General features: G+C 40.3%; 2 protein-coding genes across 3 annotated transcripts; one reads left to right on the plus strand and one right to left on the minus strand.

Annotated features, from left to right (window-relative positions):
- The first annotated feature begins 293 nt into the window (after window positions 1-293).
- Window positions 294-15,678, plus strand: LOC119653817 (ATP-binding cassette sub-family F member 1). The gene is made up of 8 exons (XM_038058849.1): window positions 294-1,122; window positions 7,534-8,211; window positions 8,305-8,572; window positions 8,631-8,868; window positions 8,995-9,169; window positions 9,225-9,637; window positions 15,295-15,453; window positions 15,512-15,678. The coding sequence occupies exons 1-8, from the start codon at window positions 429-431 to the stop codon at window positions 15,611-15,613; spliced, it is 2,727 nt and encodes a 908-aa protein (XP_037914777.1). The 5' UTR covers window positions 294-428; the 3' UTR covers window positions 15,614-15,678.
- Window positions 15,671-21,092, minus strand: LOC119653818 (U11/U12 small nuclear ribonucleoprotein 35 kDa protein-like). Of its 2 annotated transcripts, none has more exons than XM_038058852.1 (3): window positions 20,898-21,092; window positions 16,068-16,395; window positions 15,671-15,978 (listed from the first exon to the last, which is right to left on the minus strand). In XM_038058852.1, the coding sequence occupies exons 1-3, from the start codon at window positions 20,971-20,973 to the stop codon at window positions 15,828-15,830; spliced, it is 555 nt and encodes a 184-aa protein (XP_037914780.1). In that variant the 5' UTR covers window positions 20,974-21,092; the 3' UTR covers window positions 15,671-15,827. The 2 variants fall into 2 exon arrangements, with proteins under 2 accessions (XP_037914780.1, XP_037914778.1); XM_038058850.1 differs by having other exon boundaries at window positions 20,181-21,039.
- Window positions 21,093-21,141: the final 49 nt, after the last annotated feature.

Consider the following 21,141-nt stretch of genomic DNA (forward strand, 5'->3'; position numbering starts at 1 on the left):
AATGTTTTGGGAATGGCTACTTTACTCTCATGATCACTTGGAACTCCTTTGGTAATGGGGTATAACTTTTGCAGTGATGATTTGAAATTGTTACTAAAGAATACAAAATAGATTTGCGAGTTTGGTTTTTACATGAACGTAATATTATTTTTAGTGGTTCGGAACTGATTTCATCAAATCGTGCAATTAATCTTTCAGTAAACATTTCAACGGGCACTCCTGAAAAGAAAGTTTCGTCCAGTTCGGTGACATTTCATAATTCAATAAAATTCGTAGCACATGCTGTAGTGTCATCTGTCAAAAAGTTGTTCCGTGCTGTGCCGTCGTGCCTGCGTTGCACATCTGCGTTCGCGATCCTACTTTCGGTCATTTACTGTTTATATATTTTGCTTAGTTAGTATTAATTCAACTTCCAATTAAATCCGAAAATGTCCAAAAAGAAGGGAAATAAGAAGAATCAAGATTTTGACGATGATTTCGAAGAGAAGCCCAAAGTAGCCGCACCTGCTAAAGCTAAAGGTGGAAAGAAGGGAAAGCGTGGTAAAGGCGACGATTGGAGTGATGATGACGAGAAGAAAATCACACTGCCGCCAGCTGATTCGGACGACGAAAAACCTGCCAAACCGGCTGGCAAGAAAGGACAGAAAAAAGTCAAGGGGGGACGTGGCGGCGATCAGGACCACAGTTCGGACGAGACACAAAGCGTCGCGGATTCGGTGACGTCGAAAAAATCACAACCGGCTTCCAAAAAGAAAGGCAAGAAGGGCAAAAAGAATGACGACTGGAGCGATGATGATGACGAGAAAGTACTGAAAGCTGCTGTAAGTGACGAAGAGGAGGAAAGCACCCCGCAAATCGCTAAGAAAGGTGCGGCGAAGCAGAAGAATAAGAAGAAAGGCAAAGCAGCGAAGGATGATTTGTCTGACGAGGAAGACCAGGATTTGGATAAATTAGGTGTCGAATCGGGAGAAGATGAAGTGGAAGCGATTGTTGCCGCACCGGCTAAGAAGCAGAAGAACAAGAAAAAGGATAAAAAGAGGAATTGGTCAGATGAGGAGGATGCTGTCGTAGAAGAACCGGAACTTGATGATCATCCTGTTGCTGAGGAGGAAGCCAAATCAGGTGAGCTGAAGAATAGATAATTGGTTTGCTATATTCTTATGTTTAGGCTATGAGGTTTTGGCTCGTTCGAATAGTCTGTATTTTCTGCGTTCGAGCAACAACAATATTGGTTGTTGCTCAATTGGATTTATGTAGTCACCGTGCATAAACTGAGGAATGAATTGTCTGAAGGTTCAGAGAAAATTTCGGTTGTTGGTCATTTCTAAGGTTTTGTGTGAAAGAAAAGAGTGAACCGTGACTTTATCGCACTCTAAAGGAGCGCGTTACTGGGATCGACACGACAATTTTGCCAACGCTCACTGGGATCGACACGACAGAATATTGGGTAGTGTATTTGCAAGGTAAACATACTGAAAACAATATTAACTAATGTTTGGCGTAGGAAAATGACTTCGGCTACCTCAGACAATTCATAGTCAAATGTCTGTTCATGTTTCAGACATCAAATCGACAAATATCAGACACGTCAGACAGACAAATGCCTGAGTTCGCATCAGACAGGCAAATGTTTGTTTTAGGCAAAATCTTTTTCTGCATCAGGCAAATATATGTGTCTATCGCTCACATCAGTCAGACAAATATCTGTGGCTGGCTGTGTCAGACATCAGATCGATACTTGTTTGATGTAATCCAGAAATTCGTCTGAAAGAGGAACAGACATTTTCTTACGCCAAACATAAGATAACAATGTTTTCAATGCTTACTTTCCAAATACACTAGGCAGTATTCTTTCGTGCCGTCTCTTTCTCACTTGGCAAAATTGTCGTATAGTGTCTGTCGTGTGTTCCCACAAAAGATGAACACAAAACCCTTATACCCGAAATGTTCGGTGTTTGGTCTTGTTTTATTTTCATACCTTCATTTTTTGAAGAAATCATGGCCACCCGTTGGATTTCATGCGTGATCCAAACAGCCACTTCAATAAGGTTTTCTATTTCCTTCATCTTTTTCAGGGTCGTAAACTAAACCTCCACCAGTCATAAGTAGCCAGTCTTAAGTGTAAATCAATTTGATGAGTTAGCAATTTCCTCTGGTGATTCGTTTCAGTTTATTATCCAGAGTGTCGTTCGTTGATCTAGATGTAGATGCTCCCTTGTCTGTTATCGGAGATTAAACGTCTGCCTTGGAATCTTCACTGAAGAGTGTTAGTTTTATGTATTTCATGCATTCATATTCCTTGAATTAAAATGTTATTTTCATTGTTTCAGGCACTAAGCTAACAATTTTTAAGGTTTCTGTTAAAATATATTTGGACACGTCTTCTTCTCCGTTTGTCCCTTGTAGAATGGAGGTCGTCTCCTCTTGATGGGTTATGCAATTTTACTCTTAAATCACCATCAAGCGCATCAATCCAATGTTATTTCGGACGGTCTTTTGGTAATTTGGCGGTTCAGGCCACTCTTGGCAAGTGAGTTCTCATCACCGCGAATTACATGTCCATACCATCGAAGATACCTCTCTCGAAATTTTTTCACGATGCAACTCCATATCAATCACGGATGTCCTCATTTCGGATGTAGTGTATGCATACAGCATATTACATCACTGGTCCAACTCAACTTTTACATTATCGCGAGGTGCCACCACTATTGTTTATAGTTGCCCAGCCCTTAGAACTACAGAAGGTGAGGTAAATTTTGAATTTGAGACGTTCGTTCATGCGTCAATGACGAGGACAGTCAGTTCCGGGACGTTACTTTATTCAGCAGAGCAATTTAACTCAGCGCACGAGTTGGTACGAGTGTTGGCGCAGAGCATAACAGATAAATTCGTGTGGCACACGGTGAAACGCTAGATCTAGAAATGCAATGTAAAGAAAGTGATGCTTCTCACGTTGTTCTTCATGACTGCATTGGGTCCGTAGTTCCGCAGTTCTTGACACACCCGGCTTGATTTACGATTATTTAAACGATGTCGCGAATACGACTGTCAAAAATGCGTTCAAAAATCTTCATGGTATGAGAGCAACCTAATCGGACGGTAATTTGAACACTCTGCTGGACTACTTAGTTACGATGTGGTCAGGTCCTCTTGCTTTCTCTGATTTCATTCGTTTGTTTCTTGGACTTAGTGGCGCTAACAGGTGGAGTTATTCCAAATGTCGGCAGTACTTTTGGAAGCGGAGGATGAGGAAATTCTTTCGTTGAAATCTTCTTGAAATACTATCAACTTTCGTCCGTCACAGCACGTCGACTGGTAAGCAAACTACCGTTCCTGTCATTAACGCAGCGAAAGTGCTGGACATTGTAAACTTGCCAATTAGTCAGTGTTTTCTCGATGAAAAAAATACTTTTGTATCCACAGATCTATGGAAGCGGTCAGTGATTCTATCTTGTTGGGGTAATACGCCCTTGATAATTTTTAGCGAGAGAATAGGAGATTGAACTGCCTCTGCGCTATCCTATTACAAATTCGATATGCCCTCACTCCTTCGGTTTACATCCGCCTTCGACCAAAATTTTTCAGTTTGAGGCTCTTCGGACTTGCTTACTCGTAGATGCGCTTTTTTCATCCTGATCCTGCTTACAGCCTTCCAAGCCACTTGGTCAATGAATAGTTAGAGTCATATACTGGGGAATGTGCATCTCCTTTGAATGCACTGGCTGTCTGCTTTCGAGATGTATTACTTTATAGTTAGAGCTTTCTCAGAGGGGATGCTTATCTCATGAAGTTGGTCTAGCCAAACGTAGAATGCGGATCAATCTGGCGTCCTACTTGGTTTTGGCTTTTAATATGCGGCTCTCCTGTTCCTCACTAGCTTGACTCAATTGTCCTCACTGTGTCCTCACTAGCTTGACTCAATTAGACCCTCCTTTCCGATGGGTATTGACATTACCTTCGTCGGCCCGTAATATGTGCGAACGCTTTTAATAAACTGCGCTCCCTTGCGTTAGTTTCTCAACATTCCCACTCTAGGGCTCACGCGATGATATCAGCGCCAACTATTTTTGGACTTTGTCCCTTGACTCGAAAACAAAGTTGTCGAGTATGTCTACAAAATTAGACAGTGCGAGACTTCAGGGGGATCTAGCATCTATACACATATACATACATCGTCTAATCTTGTCTTCGCAAAGCAACCATTCGGCTAATTTATGGAAGTACTCTATGGCTCGGCGATCGCATGTTCATATTATCCCTCCATCAGTCGAATTTGTGTCTCATTGCCGCCAATAGGTGATGTTTTTGTAGGGTTCGGTTATAATGACAATTTCCACCTTGGATTCGTAATTGATCTACAGAAGCAATTGTGAACGACCATGTAATGATTGAGATTTGGTTGAATAGACTTTATTTTCCTATTTCACTTAGCTCCGTTGTAAATTCTGGGTATTTGCCATTACTGGTAATACGTTTGTTATCACGTTCTACTTTAGCTTCTCATAATATGCATTTCGGGTCTCTATTGCACTCTCGTCATAGCCGTTTAGTCATCCATCTCATCTTTCTTTTGTGTAAAACGCAACCTTATTAGAATCGATTCGATGTCTATCTGTCTGTCACACCCGATTTATTCGGAAACGGCTGGACCGATTGTCACGAAAATTTGTGAGAGTGTGTGGTTTGATGTTCCCTTTACATATAGCCATTTTGTGTTAAGTTTAAGGAGGGGCTCCTCATCATGTAAATGGTGCAATTTTTTCCACAGAATGTGTCATGTGGGGTTTCAATGGGCTCAATTAGTACTTTTCGGAACTGGTCCTACATTTGATATCGGGTGAAACGTAGGGGAGTGAGGGCTCAAAATATGACCCATAAAAATTATAACGGGCCTCGTTCTCACAATTAGCATATTTTAGAAATTTACCCGGAAACCCCCTTAAGTTCATGCTAGAACCATAAAATTTTGCATTTGTATAAAGGACACCACACGATTTGGTCAAGTTTGAAGAAATCCCAACTATTATTAATAAAGCTATAGAGGGTCAAACTTTGCTATTTGTTGTGAATTTTGTGCATTCTATAACGTGTATGACGTCATCATCCCATATCAATTCGTCAATATGTAATGGAATATGTAAGCATATCTTGTAGTTTGGAAAAATATGAAGGAATATGTCGGATTTGTAGCTATATACGGATGGAAAAATGTGCGTAGAAGTTTCTTACATAAGATGAACACAAAACCTTTACACCCGAAACGCGAGCTTCCGGTATTCCGACTTTTCATATTGGTGGTTTTGATGGCGTTATACTTCGTTTGAATATTTCCTTCTTCAAAATTATATGCCGCGGTGACCAAATTACTTATTACCGAGGTACTGTTGTCGAAGGATATCGCCGACCAACGCCCTCACATTACAATGCGTATACTATGAACGTAAGACCGGGAATAATAGAAATGGTCGTGGACCGAAAAAAACGTTTTGCAAGTGAAATTCAGAATTTTCCAAACTGACTTCAGACTTTTCCAAGTCAATTTTAGAATTTTCCATTTCAAATTCAGACTTCTGTATGTATTTCCAAAATATACATGTTTAAGGTTCTGTTGCATATTATGCCTATCCTAAACAAACGAAAATTGATCAATAGCGTTTTTAGTGGAAGTTGAAATGGTCCGTATTTCCGACTTTCTAGTATATGGTGTAGTAGCCAGATGCTTCGGGCTCTGTCGTAGCCATGCAACCCTTATTTAAGGTTTAGTTGGCGATTAGGTGGTTGATTTTTTTGGTATTTTCCTATTTATCCTGTTGTGAAATGGAATGTAAATTGGAGTCTTAGTCTTGAAGAGTATTAAGCTTTTGCTGAATTGCTTTTCCAATTCTCACCATTCATATGGGGTGTATCATTGATGTGGTATCTATTAGGCCGGGCACAAGTTGAGACACAGTTGGGTGAGGTGAAATATCGTGACTTTTTGTCTTTTTCTTCTTTAACCTCTTTCCGGTTTAGAAGCGACACCGACTCGTCTTGATTAGCTGCGCCATTTAGCGTATCAAGTCAACCGCCTTTTGGTAGTTTCAAATTGACTTAGATGTTTAGACAAATTTTGGTAAGTCAGTTTTTATCAGCGGGAAATACATGTGCACGCTATCGAGGAGATTGCTTCCTTCTATGGCAGATGATCTTGGGGCATTACGCCACTGGTCCACTGGTCTACTTTCCTGGAGCAATTTGCATCACCCTTCGAAATTCTCCGCCACAACTTGCGACCGACCCGAGAGTGGTTATGTGTGTAGGTCGATTAATTTACAACAATAATGTTGAACTTGCCTTTTTAGATTCTCACAAATCTGATTATGTTGGATTTTTCAACGTTCAGAAATAGCTTTCGGTTCACCGCACAAATTTCAAGCTAATTGTTTCAGTTTCACTAGACGAGATGATTAGGAATATCTCAATTAAAGGCTACAGTCGAGTAGTATGGAATCGAGTACAGATCGGCAGAGCGAAAATTGGACAGTCTTAAAAGTCTTGAGATCGCATTCTTAGCGAGGTTATAGTCTAGTAATTATTGTGGGTTCACAAATAATAGAACCATTATAATTATAATCCACTCATGACAATAATTTCTAAGTTGAGGATATCGACGCCATCATGCATCCGGAGAAAGGTTATTTTGGCAATGGAATACTTATCACATTTCGCATTAAACATTTTACTTTAAAAGGATATAATTGATATGAGGAATAAGGTTGCACCTTTGCGTTGAGAGCAACATTCCAGGAGTGAGTACAAACTAGTATTTGTCCCCCTTCTGCAGTGATAAACACAACATGGTATCCAAGGCAAAACTGATTAAAAAAATCAGATCTAAGACGACTAACACAGATCTAATTGTTGTTTAGGAATTAGGGAAGTCCTGAGTCCGCCATTCACTTGATGGACCAGTTGGGAGAAACTTTCTCCCATTGTTTTTGGTCCAGGGAAATCATACTCACTTAGTATGTATGAATATACCAAATATAGTTACCAGCCACTTCGACCACGTCCTTAGCGCAGCGGTAAGCCAGCGTCTGATTAGTTACCTCTACCCTGGCCGAAACCACGAGTCATCTATTTTGAAAAATTGGAAGGTAGCCAAAAGCTAGCTACTGTGAGCCTAAGACAATTGGAGAAAGTTTCTTCATCAATGGTCCGTTCCGCCATCAAGTAAATGGCGGACTCAGAACTCTCTGAGTGCATTCTTCGGCAAGGTCTTACTGCCTAAAATTCGCCTTTTCCCCTTCAATTTCAATATCTCCAAGAACCTTGTTGATTTGAATTGCGACCTTCCATTGCGTTTAGTGTTCTCATCACAAAATCATAAGAAGTTCAATAAGCAATGCAAAGCAATTTTCAACCTACATAAATATTACCTTACTCCTTTCGTATCTTTGTTTTGGATATTTCGATTGAGGAGGGTCGATTTTAGATCAGATCTGATTTACAGTCTTAAATGAACATGTTTTACCAATTTTTCCTTTCTAGATGACAACACTGTAGAAGCAGAGCCTGAACCTGAATGCAAAGAAGAGAAGGAAACACCCAAGGAATCAAAGCCAAGCGAACAACAACAAAAAGAAATTGAACAAAAATTGAATGAACTCAATCTAAAGGCTACAGAAAGTGAACAACAGCTGGAAAACGAAAATCAAGAAGATGAAGAAGTGAGCGAAGCGAAATCTCCTGAAAAAAGAATGACCAACAAAGAAAAGAAGAAGCTGAAAAAACAGCAAGAGTATGAGAAGCAGATGGAAGCGCTGACAAAGAAAGGCGGTCAAGGACATTCCGATTTGGATAGCAATTTCACTATGTCCCAGGTGCAGAAATCTGCTGGTCAGAAAGCTGCAATGGAACATGCTGTGGATATCAAAATCGAGAATTTCACAATATCTGCCAAGGGTAATGATCTTTTTGTGAATGCTAATTTATTAATTGCCAATGGAAGACGATATGGTCTTGTCGGGCCTAATGGACATGGAAAAACAACTCTGCTCCGTCATATTGCATCTCGAGCTTTTGCCATTCCTCCTAACATTGATGTACTTCTGTGCGAACAAGAAGTAGTGGCTGACGATCAAACTGCTGTTGACACGATTTTGAATGCTGATGTTAAGCGAAAAGCTTTGTTAGATGAGTGCAAAGAGTTGGAGGCGAAAACAGAGAGTAAGTACTATTGAAGATAATGTTTTCAATATGTTGACATATTTCTTGAAGTAAGTCTGCATTGAACACCTGTTTATTTTTCACGATATTTAGAGGGTGATTTGGAGGTTCAAGATAGGCTCAACGACGTTTATGCGGAATTAAAGGCAATAGGGGCGGATTCGGCTGAACCACGCGCTCGTAGAATTTTAGCTGGTTTGGGATTCTCAACAGAGATGCAAAATCGTGCTACTAAAAACTTTTCTGGTGGCTGGAGAATGCGTGTTTCCTTAGCCCGAGCACTTTATTTAGAACCAACTTTACTGATGCTCGATGAACCTACGAATCACTTGGATTTGAACGCAGTCATTTGGCTTGATAAGTAAGTACACATCTTAACTTCTCAATGAATTATTAACAATGAATATTGTTTTTTTCAGTTACCTCCAAGGCTGGAAAAAGACACTTCTTATTGTTTCTCACGACCAAAGTTTCTTAGACAACGTTTGCAATGAAATCATTCACTTAGATAACAAGAAATTGTATTATTATAAAGGAAATTATTCAATGTTCAAGAAAATGTACGTGCAGAAACGGAAAGAAATGATCAAGGAGTATGAGAAACAAGAGAAACGAATTAAGGAGTTGAAGGCACATGGACAGTCAAAGAAAGCTGCGGTAAGTTACTGAGTTTATGCAACTAAATTAAAAATCAAATTTATTCATAAAAATGTTAATTTGAATGGTGCATGTTATCTAAAGCATAAATTCACAAGTATATTTGTGTCAATTTTATTTATACAGGAAAAGAAACAAAAGGAGGCACTCACTAGAAAACAAGAGAAGAACAAAGGAAAAGTTCAAAAGAATGAAGAGGAAGATGGACCCCAAGAACTACTTTCACGGCCTAAGGAATATATCGTCAAGTTCCGCTTCCCTGAACCATCACAACTTCAACCGCCAATTTTGGGTCTTCACAGTATGAAACTACTACTATTTATCCTAATAATTCGACTTATCAATATTTCCTACAGATGTTACGTTCAATTTCCCCGGCCAAAAGCCGCTATTTATTGATTGCGAGTTTGGTATTGATTTGAGTAGTCGAGTCGCTATCGTAGGCCCCAATGGTGTGGGCAAGTCAACGTTCTTGAAATTGTTGCTTAGCGAATTGGAACCAATAAAAGGTGAAGTAAGGAAAAATCATCGATTGCGAATTGGACGTTTTGATCAGCATTCCGGTGAACATTTGACTGCGGAAGAAACTGCGGCTGAATATCTGCAACGCTTGTTCGATTTACAACATGAGAAAGCACGAAAGGCTTTGGGATCGTTCGGTTTAGTTAGTCACGCGCATACAATTAAAATGAAGGATCTGTCTGGTGGTCAAAAAGCAAGAGTAGCATTGGCTGAATTGTGTCTAAGTGGTCCCGATGTGTTGATTTTGGTAAGTGTTGCTTTTTTTATTATTTTTCATTGAATAGATACCCAATTTACATCTGGCATGTTGGGTGTATATACAGACGTAAAGTGAGTTGTTTGTAACTTCCACATAGGGTTGTTGGGTAACAGAGAGAGCTTGTGGGTTTTGACTTGGTCTTCCGGAAAATTAAAATCTTGTGCTCTAACCACTCAGCTATTCGGACAACAGACAAAACAGAAGATAATTATTCAAAAAATGGCATTACTTCGAAGGAGAAATTTTTTTATCGTCGGAAAGCAAATTTGGGCTCACAGGATTATAAGAGGATAATAGAATCTTTGAAGAATAGAGGGGATTGTATGTCGATACAAAAAATAGATTCTGCTAAAGCAACGATTTAAATGGCATCGTTTTAGCCACATACCGATCACATGTGCGAATATGCACGGTCTTAGAAAAAGCAGGAAATATGGAGTCATTCCGAATTGCATGCAAAGAGCATAGGGATTATCGGGTATTTATAGGAGGTTGCGTCAAGAGTCGTTTAGTATGTTAGCGTTGATTAGTCACTCCGTAGTGGTAGGGTTTTTTAGGATATCATTCAAAACTTCGTAATTCACATTTATTGCTACTTTGCTATTTCCAACGAAATACTCATAAATCATGAGATGCTGACCGTTTTAGTTCTGGCGTTAGAGTTCAAAGTCCAAAACTGCGACTTTAAGGTGTGGGACTTTGAATGAGACGGGCGAATACCGAATGTTAACGGGCAGATCCGTTGATGAGAGCAGAAAGTTTAGGGTCAAAAGTAAATTTCAGAAATATAGTTTCACTGTTGGCAGGGGGGTCGCTTTGGACTTCGAAGTAAAGTGCTCAACATCTCGTATTTTATAAGTGTTTCGCTAGGAAAAGTAAAGTAGCAATAAATCTGAATTTCTTGTAACTTTACTGACTTCAACATTTTGCATGAAATTCTAAGAAACCGCTTCGCAGTGGTTGAAGCATGTTAGAGCAATTTATTCAAGACTGTTTAATGATAACGAATTATATACACAGTTACTCTAAAGCAATCTGGACAGGTGGTGGAAACATGACCGGTGCAAAATATTAGGGTTTGGCTTACAGGGTGGTGACAAAAACACTGAGTATGTAGGTTACCAAAGGTGGTCGTCCGCGCTTTCCAAAGAATTGTTTGCCGCTTTTTTTCTACCAAATAGAAATAGCAAGAAACACACCTAGGGACATCTTTAGGGCCAGAACTCTTCTGTAGAATCGGAAACGGCCTCATGGCTATGTCGTTAAAAAATGAAGCGGAACGGCTGACGGAACTTAACTGGGCGGGTTTACCATTTTAAGTAATAAAGTCAAACACAATTTTGGAAAGTTTGAGGGAAATTCAACTATTATTAACAAACTTATAGAAGGTCTTTTGTACTTCCAGCTTGAACGGAAACGGATTTCCGAGTAAATCTGTAAAATATGCTAATATACTATTATTAACTTTATTTATGCAGATATCGGGACGGGATGTATTTTGGGGCCTAGATTTAATTTAGATACATCACTGTGAATTGTTGATTTTTCGCTTGGATAGGCTCTGAGAACGAGATCTGTTACACTGTTTGAGGGTCATATTTTGAGCCCTCACTCTCCCAGGAGTGACCCGATATTAAATATGGGACCAGTTTCGAAAAGTACTAATTGAGCCCTTTCATTTGATACCCCACATGTCATTCTGTGAAAAAAAATGTTTGCACCCTCCATTCACATGAATGGGGATGGCACACCTTAAACTTAACCCAAAATGGCGCCTGTGGACGTCGCGGAGGTGAACATCGGGAGATTCATCGAAGCTCTTGAAGCAGGTAGATAGGATACTGCGGAAGGAGTGTCACAAGTTCCGCCGTCTGGTACAACGTTTAAATGCCCGGGAGGAGGCATCCACCACAATGGTAGAACAGTACAAATTAGCTCAAAGCCGATTCCCTGAAATGTTCAGAGTATTGTCTACTTTTCACCATGAGGTACCTGGAAGGGGCAGTCCTCCCTATGAAAAACAAGAAGGTGTCAGGGTCCGATGCAGCACCTTAATCCATATTGGGGCCGGAACCATGGAATGTAGATGATGTTGCGGTACTAGCTGCCGGACGCACTGTTGCGTAGGTACAAAGGTGTCATATGTATAATGTTGGTGTGACGGGCAAGCAGTTGGATGACTAATAATTGCACCCTTGCGTTGGCAAAAAAGTAGTCATCCTGACTGGAAAGAGAATCTCGACCCATGTCGATCGGTAAGTTGATTAAAGAGCAAAACCAACAGTTAAATACCTTGGATTGACACTCGACTCTAAGATGAACTTTTTCGAGCAAATTAATGCGAAGGAGTTGGGAGACAGATGAACTGCTCGACTCAACTTAGGTTCGTGACTGAACCGAAAGCGCGGTTATTTCCTTATCCAGCTTCCAAGGGGACATGGAGGTCCTCAATTTTACATACAGAAGATTGAGAAGGCAAGATGCCTTCACTGTGTATTCTGCAGTGGCTAGACAACCCTGATCAACCCTCTTTTTCTTGCGGAAGGCATGATTGGGTTCACCAAGAACTTTAGGCAGGCAACTGGGAGCTCTCTCCGGACAACATTACCAGAGGAACGCTGACAAGCGCTGAAAGATGCAGTTGTGGCGTATTTCGTTCGAGTTCTTTTTTTTTGCGAAGAAGATCGAGCTTTGTTGAGAATCTGGATGGCAGTGAATTCCCTAAGTTAACATTTCCAAGACTTGAAGTCACCATAGAGCCGGAGGTATAGTCGGAAGTAATGTGTCACGGTCCACGCTAGTTTTTTGAAAAACGAAGGAGTTTAGTTTGTAGTTCAACCTACGTAGACGCGTTTACCTACCCTGCCCACAGAAAACCCTTGGAGGCCGCATAAGTATGACGCCGCCCGTTGAAGCAAGCTTACTGAATTAAACGTTTCAGTGATTGTTAATACAATGGATATCGTTTTGCACAAAACCTTAGCATAAAAATATTTTCCCGTTTTGTTTCAAATGCGGACGAATGGATATCCCTACTGTAAAGTAAGAAAATCGAGATCAACAAACTTCGTGGGGTTTGAATTTTCAAAGAATCATTGAAACTAGTGGTGGAGACGACCGATATCATATTCACTTCTTCGAGCCTTTCACAAGGAAAGGAATATTTCCCGGAGAGTAGCGGAGAAAAAAAGGCATAATCCGATATTTATCTCTTAAAAGTAACGACTTGTCTGAATCACTGCATTGAATATATCATTTGGCGACGAACCCGGCAACGAAAACGAACTAACTAAAGGAGCTGTCAGATATCCTGTCCCAATATAAGGCTGATGTAACAGCGTTACAAGAGATGCGTTGGACAGAGACCGGTTTCCTGGAGAAGAGTCACTACAGTATAGATTATAGTGGCCATTCGGTAAACCATATGCTCGAAGTATGTTTCCTAGTCGGCCACAAAATGAGACCTGCTGTTATTGGCTTTGAAAATATACGTGAATGGCTATGCACTCTGCGGGTGTGAGGCAAATTTCGAAATATAAGACTCATTAACGTTCACGTCCCTACATAGGAGACTGTGCAGAGTCGGACCTTCTACCTACCGACGAGGCAATAGAACGAACTCTCGAAGCTTCCCCAGATATGATATCAAAATCATACTTGGAGATTTTAACAGTCAAGTAGGGACGGAGCCCGTATACAGGCTTACACAAAACTACCAATGACAACAGACTGTGGGCTATTCAACTAACAGTATCGCACGAAATCGTTGTTGTTGGCGTAGAAAGCGGTTCACAAACATAAGTGGGCCTCTTTACTCAAATTGGTTAACACCCAACAGAGCCTATTTCAGCTTACAAAACCTTTTCCGCTCGAAACGTCTCATCACAGGATCAAGGCTCTTACTGTGCAAGACATGATCTTGCCAGTCCAGTATTCATATCTTCCTCAGAGATTGGGTTCTTAGCAAGAAAAATTGCAAAATCTTGGCGATATTCGAGAGAAGAATCGTCCGAAGAATTGTTGGCCCCCTACATGTGGATGCATGATTGCGTAGCCTACATAACGACGAATTATGAGCGATACTATGATTGCCTGGTTGTGGATAAAATTCGTTGTAACAGGTTGCGGTGAGTCACCTAATCCGTATGAGTGAGGATGATCCAGCCCAGAAAGTCTATAAGGGCAATATCTATGGTAGAAAAAGAAGTCGAGGCAGACCCTGCCTTAGATGGAGCGATGACGTAAGCCAGGACGCCTGACAGCATTTAGGGATATCAAATTGGTGGACACAAAAATGCAAAGTTTCTTCCAACTCAATTGCAGTACAGCTTGAGAAACTGAATCTCAAGCTGACATTAAAAATATAATAGATTTGCGGATTGTAACTTTCTTCAATGCACTGCAAATTAATTCCTTTTGCTGAATATTGAGGGTTAGCACAGGGTGGACTTGATGTATGGTGCGCTTCCTACTAAGGCTCGATATGCCAGAAAAGTCGAGCCTGGTCAGTTATGCGGATGATGTTCCGGCACTTATCACATATATTGTTGAATAGATGTAAAGCAGACTTAGCATATTTATGCGACAGATAAGCGAAATGATTACGGCTCATGGCTTCAGCCTTGGAAAAAACGAAATAGTCATCTTGACTAAAAAGAGAATTCCGCCTATGCGTCCTGTAACGAGCGACGAGATGATTGCAGAGTCAAAACTAACAGTATGTACCTTGGATTGACGCTCGCCTTTTCGGCGGACAAGGTCGCGGCTGGAGTTTCGCCTTTAAATTGGCTGATGGCAAACGTTAGGGGTCTTACCGTCCAGTACGTTCTGCTCTATGGTCCGGAAGTTTGGGCTGATGCTCGAAAGCGCTTCGTACAAGTACAGAAACGGAGAGCTTTAGGGGTGGCGTCTGCCTATCTCGCTGTCTCAAAACCGACTGCGATGGAATGATTTTCGTGCCTCCTTTATCAAGAAACGCAAAAGCGTTTATAAATGCAGGGGAGGAGACTCAAGGGAAGTGATGGAAGGGTTAACAATTATTCTGGATTTTTGATTAATTGGTTGCGCAAATCGCTATACCTTTACATGGTTGAATATGTAAAAATGTATTTCTTAAGGGTCGGGTTTTCAACTTTGTGAGAATTGATGCCTCGTCACTGGAAAATTACGTTTTCATTGCTATTAATTCGTTCCCTGTATCTTGCCTATAGCCGATGTTGAAAAGCTGGGGGAACTGTACTTGGAAACTTTACCAGGAATGGAACAGTCCATGGTGATCATTGGGGGGGGGGATACGAATCATAGTAGAAGCACTCACTGGTCGCTACAGGATAAATTATCAACTTGGGAAGCTAGCGATATCTACGGACACTGTCTGCAGATTCTGTGAGGAGAGTGACGACACCTCTACACATGTTCTCGAACAGTGTCCGGCACTTATGCAAAGAAGCGTGAGGCACCTGGGAGCACACTTAATACTAGATATTAATATAGGTTGAAACATTAAGAAGTAGGAAACATAATACATACAGTTAATAGATATACTATAACCAAGAAATAGTTCTTGTAGCGCGCAGTGCGAAGATCCTTGACAATATTGGAATTGGTGTTATTTCTTAATTGATTTTTCTTGTTCATACCTACAGGATGAACCGACCAATAATTTGGATATTGAATCAATCGATGCCTTGGGTGAAGCGATTAATGAATACGAAGGTGGTGTGGTCATTGTATCTCACGATGAACGGTTGATTCGTGAAACTGGATGTACACTTTACGTGATTGAGGACCAAACTATCAACGAGGTAATTTTCAATATATTATTGTAAAGAAACATTTGATGAAAGTTTCCAATATTTACAGATCGACGGTGATTTCGATGACTACCGCAAGGAAGTGTTGGATAGTTTAGGTGAAGTTGTAAATAATCCAAGTGTGGTGGCCAACGCCGCAGTCTTACAATGATCTGGTCAAACAATATTATAGCTACATTGGAAGGTTTTAATAAAAGAATTGTAACGATATTGAAACAACGTTGAATTTTTGTATTTTCTCATCGATTGTTATAAAATATAAGCGTAAATTATTAAATGACTATTACACATGTGTATCTTTTGCCAGGGTGGGAAATGGTGAATCCTAATGAGCAAACCTTTCTCAAAATGTTAAGGATTGTCGGTCATCGCTTGTCTCGAGAATGTGAAGGTTTACTATATAGCTCAAACGGTTTTTGAAATGGTCGTGCTCTGCCTCCAAAACGAAGTTGCCCAGATTCTTTTCTTCCGCCAAATCCTCCTCCAAGTCGGCGCGGCTTCCAACCTTTCATTGTTCTGCAAAGAGGTTATGCATAATTTATTTTATAGACATAATTAGTGTATGGATGGTATTAAACAGAGTTACCCCAATATATTTCCATTACCTTTCGAACTCATGCTCTACAACTATCTCACAGTCATCAATGTAGGCTTTCTGCATTTCATTTACGGCGCATTGTGCTGATGATGATCTTTTGAATTCGATGAAAGCGTAACATTTAGATACACCGGTTACGATGTCGCGTACCACACGACAATTTCTTATTTTTCCGAACTTTTCAAATTTCTTGCAAAGTGTATCCTCGTTCGTTTTGATATGTAGACGACCAATGAAAATTGTGCGTTCTGGATTTCCGGTTACCTTCTCATTTGGGCGATATGTCGAATTTAAAGCTCGAATAACACCACGGTCATGAGGTACGGTATCGGTTCCTGTATGTACAAAAATGAAATGAAGATGAAGCCAATGTCAATTTATAAAAGACGAAGAGAAGGAAGGAGAAAATAGCAAATATATTAAAACTGCTTGGGATTTTTGAACACTATGTAGTGTTGAAGAGGCGTTTTATTTCTGCGAAGTGAAAGTAGCTTTTATGACTCCGCCACGTTCGGAACGAGAGTCTTTGGCATATTATGAAGGTGTAGGTAATAAAGCAACCAAACTCTTGCTGAATTGGATGAAATGGTCGAAGATATGTTGTATAGTAAAATTACACGACCACGTTTGCAGAATTTCGTCGATTCGATGTTTGATAAGACTCAAGCCTTCATGAAAATATATATTTTATCGGTCAGTTCACTTCCGATATTTAACATGTGCCTGGAAAAGATAACGTGTTTGCTGACGCTTTGTCACGGGATGCAGGTCAAGATCCCTGCGCAGAAGAACGACGTAGTTTTTCAGAGCTTGAGGACCAAGTCCAAATACACATTTACGGAGTTTCCTATTTTCGACTTAACATCCAGTATATACTGCGAAACCCTCAAGCAAGGCACCAAGGCCATATATTCTGGCCAATTTCCGAAGGAGGCATTTGGACAACGAATCGGTTAGTCACCGCGAAGTTTTTCTGGCCGTCCATGAACAAGGACATTAATTCTTGGGCCAGTCAGTGCATCCCATGCCAGAAGTGTAAGATTGCAAAGCATGTGCGGAAAGAGGTAAGTGTTCCCTCGGTTCACAAAGTGACCTCAGTGGCCCATTGCGAGAGTCGTACGGTTTCAAGTATTGCCTCACAGTCATCGATAGGTTCACGCGGTGGCCTGAGGCGATACTCCTGAAAGACATTACTGGACAATCTTGTGTTGAGACCTTCTGTCGAGAATGGTGTGGCGGCAATTATAATCACCTTTTCTCAGAGTTGGGCCCCCTCGGTTTTAAACGCCACCGGACAACCGCGTACAACCCGCAGTTCAATTTGATGCTCGAAAGGTGACACAGGACATTGAAGGCCGCTATAATGGCCCAAGACGAGCTGGTGTACGGGGAGAACCTGAGACTCCGCAGCGACTCTGTTTTCGACATCAGGCCGGGACTCAATGCTAATGGTTTGCTGCGTCCGGTCAAGGACCAGAGGCTCGACTAAAGCCCTTCGTCCAGCAAGAAAACGCAGCTAGGAGGAGGGACGCATGACGCGCCCGTTTTGACTTGCGGCAACGGAGTTAACCCCTTTGGTTTCAGTTCGGGGTGGAGTGTTGTAATTTAATTTTAATTACGAAATGCAACGAATAGTAAAAAGTGGGATTAACTTCAAACTCAAATAAAGTTATTGTTTTAACACACGTATGTGGCTGGTATTAAGCCGGCGCAACACGTTTGAAGGCAGAGCTTCCTTAAATTTAGGATTAATGGCAATTGGTCTGTTAGCGAATGATGCGCAAGATCGTCTACCATCGCTAGCAGCCAAGCCAAACACCCTATCTACACTTTTGCGGGTGAGACGCAGAGTCATTCAGAAAATGTATGGAGAATAATGAAACGGTCTTTCGTGTGGAGAGGGCACTCTCAGCGCATGGCAGTAATGTTGGGAGAGCTAATCTGGGGGTGGAGCGCCCAACTTATCAAAGGCATCCGCCCGTGATTTAGTCAAAAGCTTGGTGAGATTGATAATTACCTAACTCGGATACTCAGTGGGAAATGATCACTTCTTGGGAAGTATAGGACAGGACAGCACAAAGACGATCACAAACATTCATGACGAATGGAGATTTGAACCAAGAGCAATGAAATCGAGGGGTCATCGCCACGTCGAACTTACCTGCGCAAAATTGGGAAATCGTGGGATCTCCATTGTTTACGCTACACTCAAGCTATTTTTAAAGGACACCGCTAGTGTAAAATTTTGAAAAATCGGTTTCCTTGTTTTTGCATATTTCGATAACCAATACTTTTAAAAATAACATACTAAAATTTCAAGTGCATATCCCAAAATAGCTTTTCGTAATGATTCAAAAGTTGCATTAGCTTTGGAACCATACTCGAGTTATTGTTTGGGTGGTCAATCCGTTCGAAGAAAGCTTCAGTAGCTCTGTAGACATCTTTCGAAGAAGGGAAATTTAAATTGTATCGGCCTGGAATAACATATTGACAGCATGTATGATTCTCCGGTTGTGTATGTCGTTTTGCTCGGCTTGTTTATAGTTAGAACATCAAAAAGAGTCTAAACATTCCTAGATTGATAAAAAAAGTTTATTTTTCATATTAACTTTGCCAAACATTTTTTTTTAAGAACTACGCCATATTGTTAAAATTAATTTTTTTTCCGGGTGAGGTTAATGGTACGGGTAATGCATTCTAGTTAAATACATTTTTTTTATTTCATTCACTATAAAAGTCGCTATCACTGTAGCAGTGAGAGAATTTGTTTGGAGCTTTGGGAGGTTGCGAATAATTTGTTTCGATTTTTTGGTCGAAACATTTTTTCTCCACGCAAAAAAATGCAGGTGAATAATAGAGATGTGGGTTTGAAAGTATAGTTGACCATATAGAAAACACTACACTCTCCAAGTGAGACCTCTTAAAGGTGAATTTCTTGTCATTGGAAGGCATTTCTTCCGATGTGTTCTAATTTCTCCTATTGAACTTTTAAATGGTAACAAAGCTGCATATGCAGTTGTGAGCATTGTAGGCTTGTTTTTTCGAATTGATACTACTGATGGAAAATTTTACTAAGACCTGGAGTACAGTATTTTCCAAGGGAACCAATGTAGCTTTGCGACAACGATTTTTTTTTTTTGTGGTGGTTGAAATAACACTTTTATAAACGGCATCCAAGGCTGTCATTTAGTTGCTCCTCTTGGAGAGAGTGGTGCTTCCCTCTCTACGACAATATGAAACAAGTTGGAATACCGGAACATCACGAACTTATGCCTTATGTTACCCCTTATGCAAGTGCCAGCATGAACTTAAGGGGGTCATCCCGTGTGGGGGCCTTTTTTCGTTTTTTAGAAATTTTTTGTGAAGAATTGGATAAAGGTACAAATACGAATTTTTCACCATATATTTACTAACGTCTTGAGCATGTAGCCGGATAGCATAGTTCATTATTGAAATACAGAACAACTTATACACCCATCTCCAAAAAAGGGCGCTGTAATCATCTTAGAGAAAAAATGTAAACGGCATTTTAACGTGCAGACTTAACCACAACCCGCAAACTAGGATTATTAAAAAATATTGAAAGCTATTATAGATTTTTGGTGCCTTGTTAAACTTTTTTTTTTGAAAATGTTGGCGTTTTTTAAGGCTTCTTTAATGAATAAAAAAACTACGGAATGAATCCCAATTATCCTAGTTTGCGAATAAGTCGTGAACATTTCAAAGAATTTCGTTTAATAGATTTTGGGTTATGATAGCAGCAGATTTTCAACATGCAGTTTCGTGAAAAACGCATTTGAAAGAATGCGATATTTAACCATAAAATCTTAACTGACCATTAATCTGCTATACCTATTCCGTAAACCTTAGGTTTCTTGAAGTAATATATATAAAGCCTTTGCTTCAATTTTTATGATTTTAGCGAAGTCAATCGAATGTCATTCGAACTGATAAATACGCGCTTTATTACGGCGATCCACATAAACCTTTCAGTTGACACGTCAAGTGGCCACATGTGAAAAAAAAAACTTTGTGCCCTCCATTCACATGTATGGGGAGCCCTCCTTAGCCCACTTAACTTAAACGTATGTAAAGGGAACAACACACTACACGCTCTCACCAATTTCCGTGGCAATCGGCCTAGCCTGTTCCAAATAAATCGGGTGTGACAGAAAGATATTGACTCGATTCTTACGAGGTTTTGTTTCATATAAAACCTTAAAAAAGAATATATCTATATACCGGCGGTCATTATTTAACAACAGCTTAGGGAAGACTGTCATATGAAGCTAATGAAAAAACAACTATTCAACGTTAGCTCTTTTCAAAACCAAATGAACTGAGACTTTTCATATACACAACAAACATCAAGTAACCGTTTTGATTGATTCATTTTGAATTTATATCGAAAAAGGCAACTGTTCATTTACTTGGTGTACATTGTATACAACATAATAATATAGCGCTAGGCTGTCGGAGTGGAAGGCCGCGATTGAAATCACTGGTGGCACAAGGATTTGCATCAACTATGAATAAGTACATGGGTGAAATCAGCTTAATAGTCATCGCAATGTTGGCCATGTTGCCTCCTACAGCGTACCGTAGTCCTGTAGTGTACTGTTATGGTCTTGAACGAAATGCTCTAACACGCTTCAATGCCTTCATTCAATTAGATTGTCGCGTAAACGATTATTAATATAATTATAGTACAGCGCCCTCCAAACACATTGTTTTTCGAATTTTTTTACGGATTTCATATTTTAAAGAGAAAAGATATGCATTTACAGCAGTGGAGACAGAAACCGTGCACTGGAGGGTTAAGGTTTTTTCACTTTACCATCGATTGAACCGCATTTAATCGGGTCGTACTCTCGTGCGTACTTCGACCATCCTCTCGTCGTATCCGTAGACATTGTAAAAATCACTTCGCACGAAATGCAAAATACGCACCACTCAAAGCGGCTAAATAAAACAACCACTCTAGGTAAAATTGTTTTGACTTCTTCTTCGTATTTGGAAACCAAAACAATGCATGTCCCAGGTGAACTAGAGTTTCTAGTCCCATCTAGTGACGAATATCA

Source organism: Hermetia illucens, chromosome 4 (genome assembly GCF_905115235.1).
Source record: "Hermetia illucens chromosome 4, iHerIll2.2.curated.20191125, whole genome shotgun sequence".
Classification (NCBI taxonomy): domain Eukaryota; kingdom Metazoa; phylum Arthropoda; class Insecta; order Diptera; family Stratiomyidae; genus Hermetia; species Hermetia illucens.

Bases quoted from the DNA above. Each gene is read 5' to 3' on its own strand.
- LOC119653818 (XM_038058850.1), bottom strand. From the start codon at position 20,343: ATGACAGTCTTCCCTAAGCTGTTGTTAAATAATGACCGCCGGTATATA. The intron at 16,396-20,180 runs GTGAGAGCGTGT...TTGTACATACAG, and splicing joins GCCGATTGCCACGGAAATTG to GAACCGATACCGTACCTCAT. The intron at 15,979-16,067 runs GTAATGGAAATA...ACCTCTTTGCAG, and splicing joins GTAGAGCATGAGTTCGAAAG to AACAATGAAAGGTTGGAAGC.
- LOC119653817 (XM_038058849.1), top strand. From the start codon at position 429: ATGTCCAAAAAGAAGGGAAATAAGAAGAATCAAGATTTTGACGATGAT. The intron at 8,212-8,304 runs GTAAGTACTATT...CACGATATTTAG, and splicing joins GTTGGAGGCGAAAACAGAGA to AGGGTGATTTGGAGGTTCAA. The intron at 15,454-15,511 runs GTAATTTTCAAT...CAATATTTACAG, and splicing joins AGGACCAAACTATCAACGAG to ATCGACGGTGATTTCGATGA.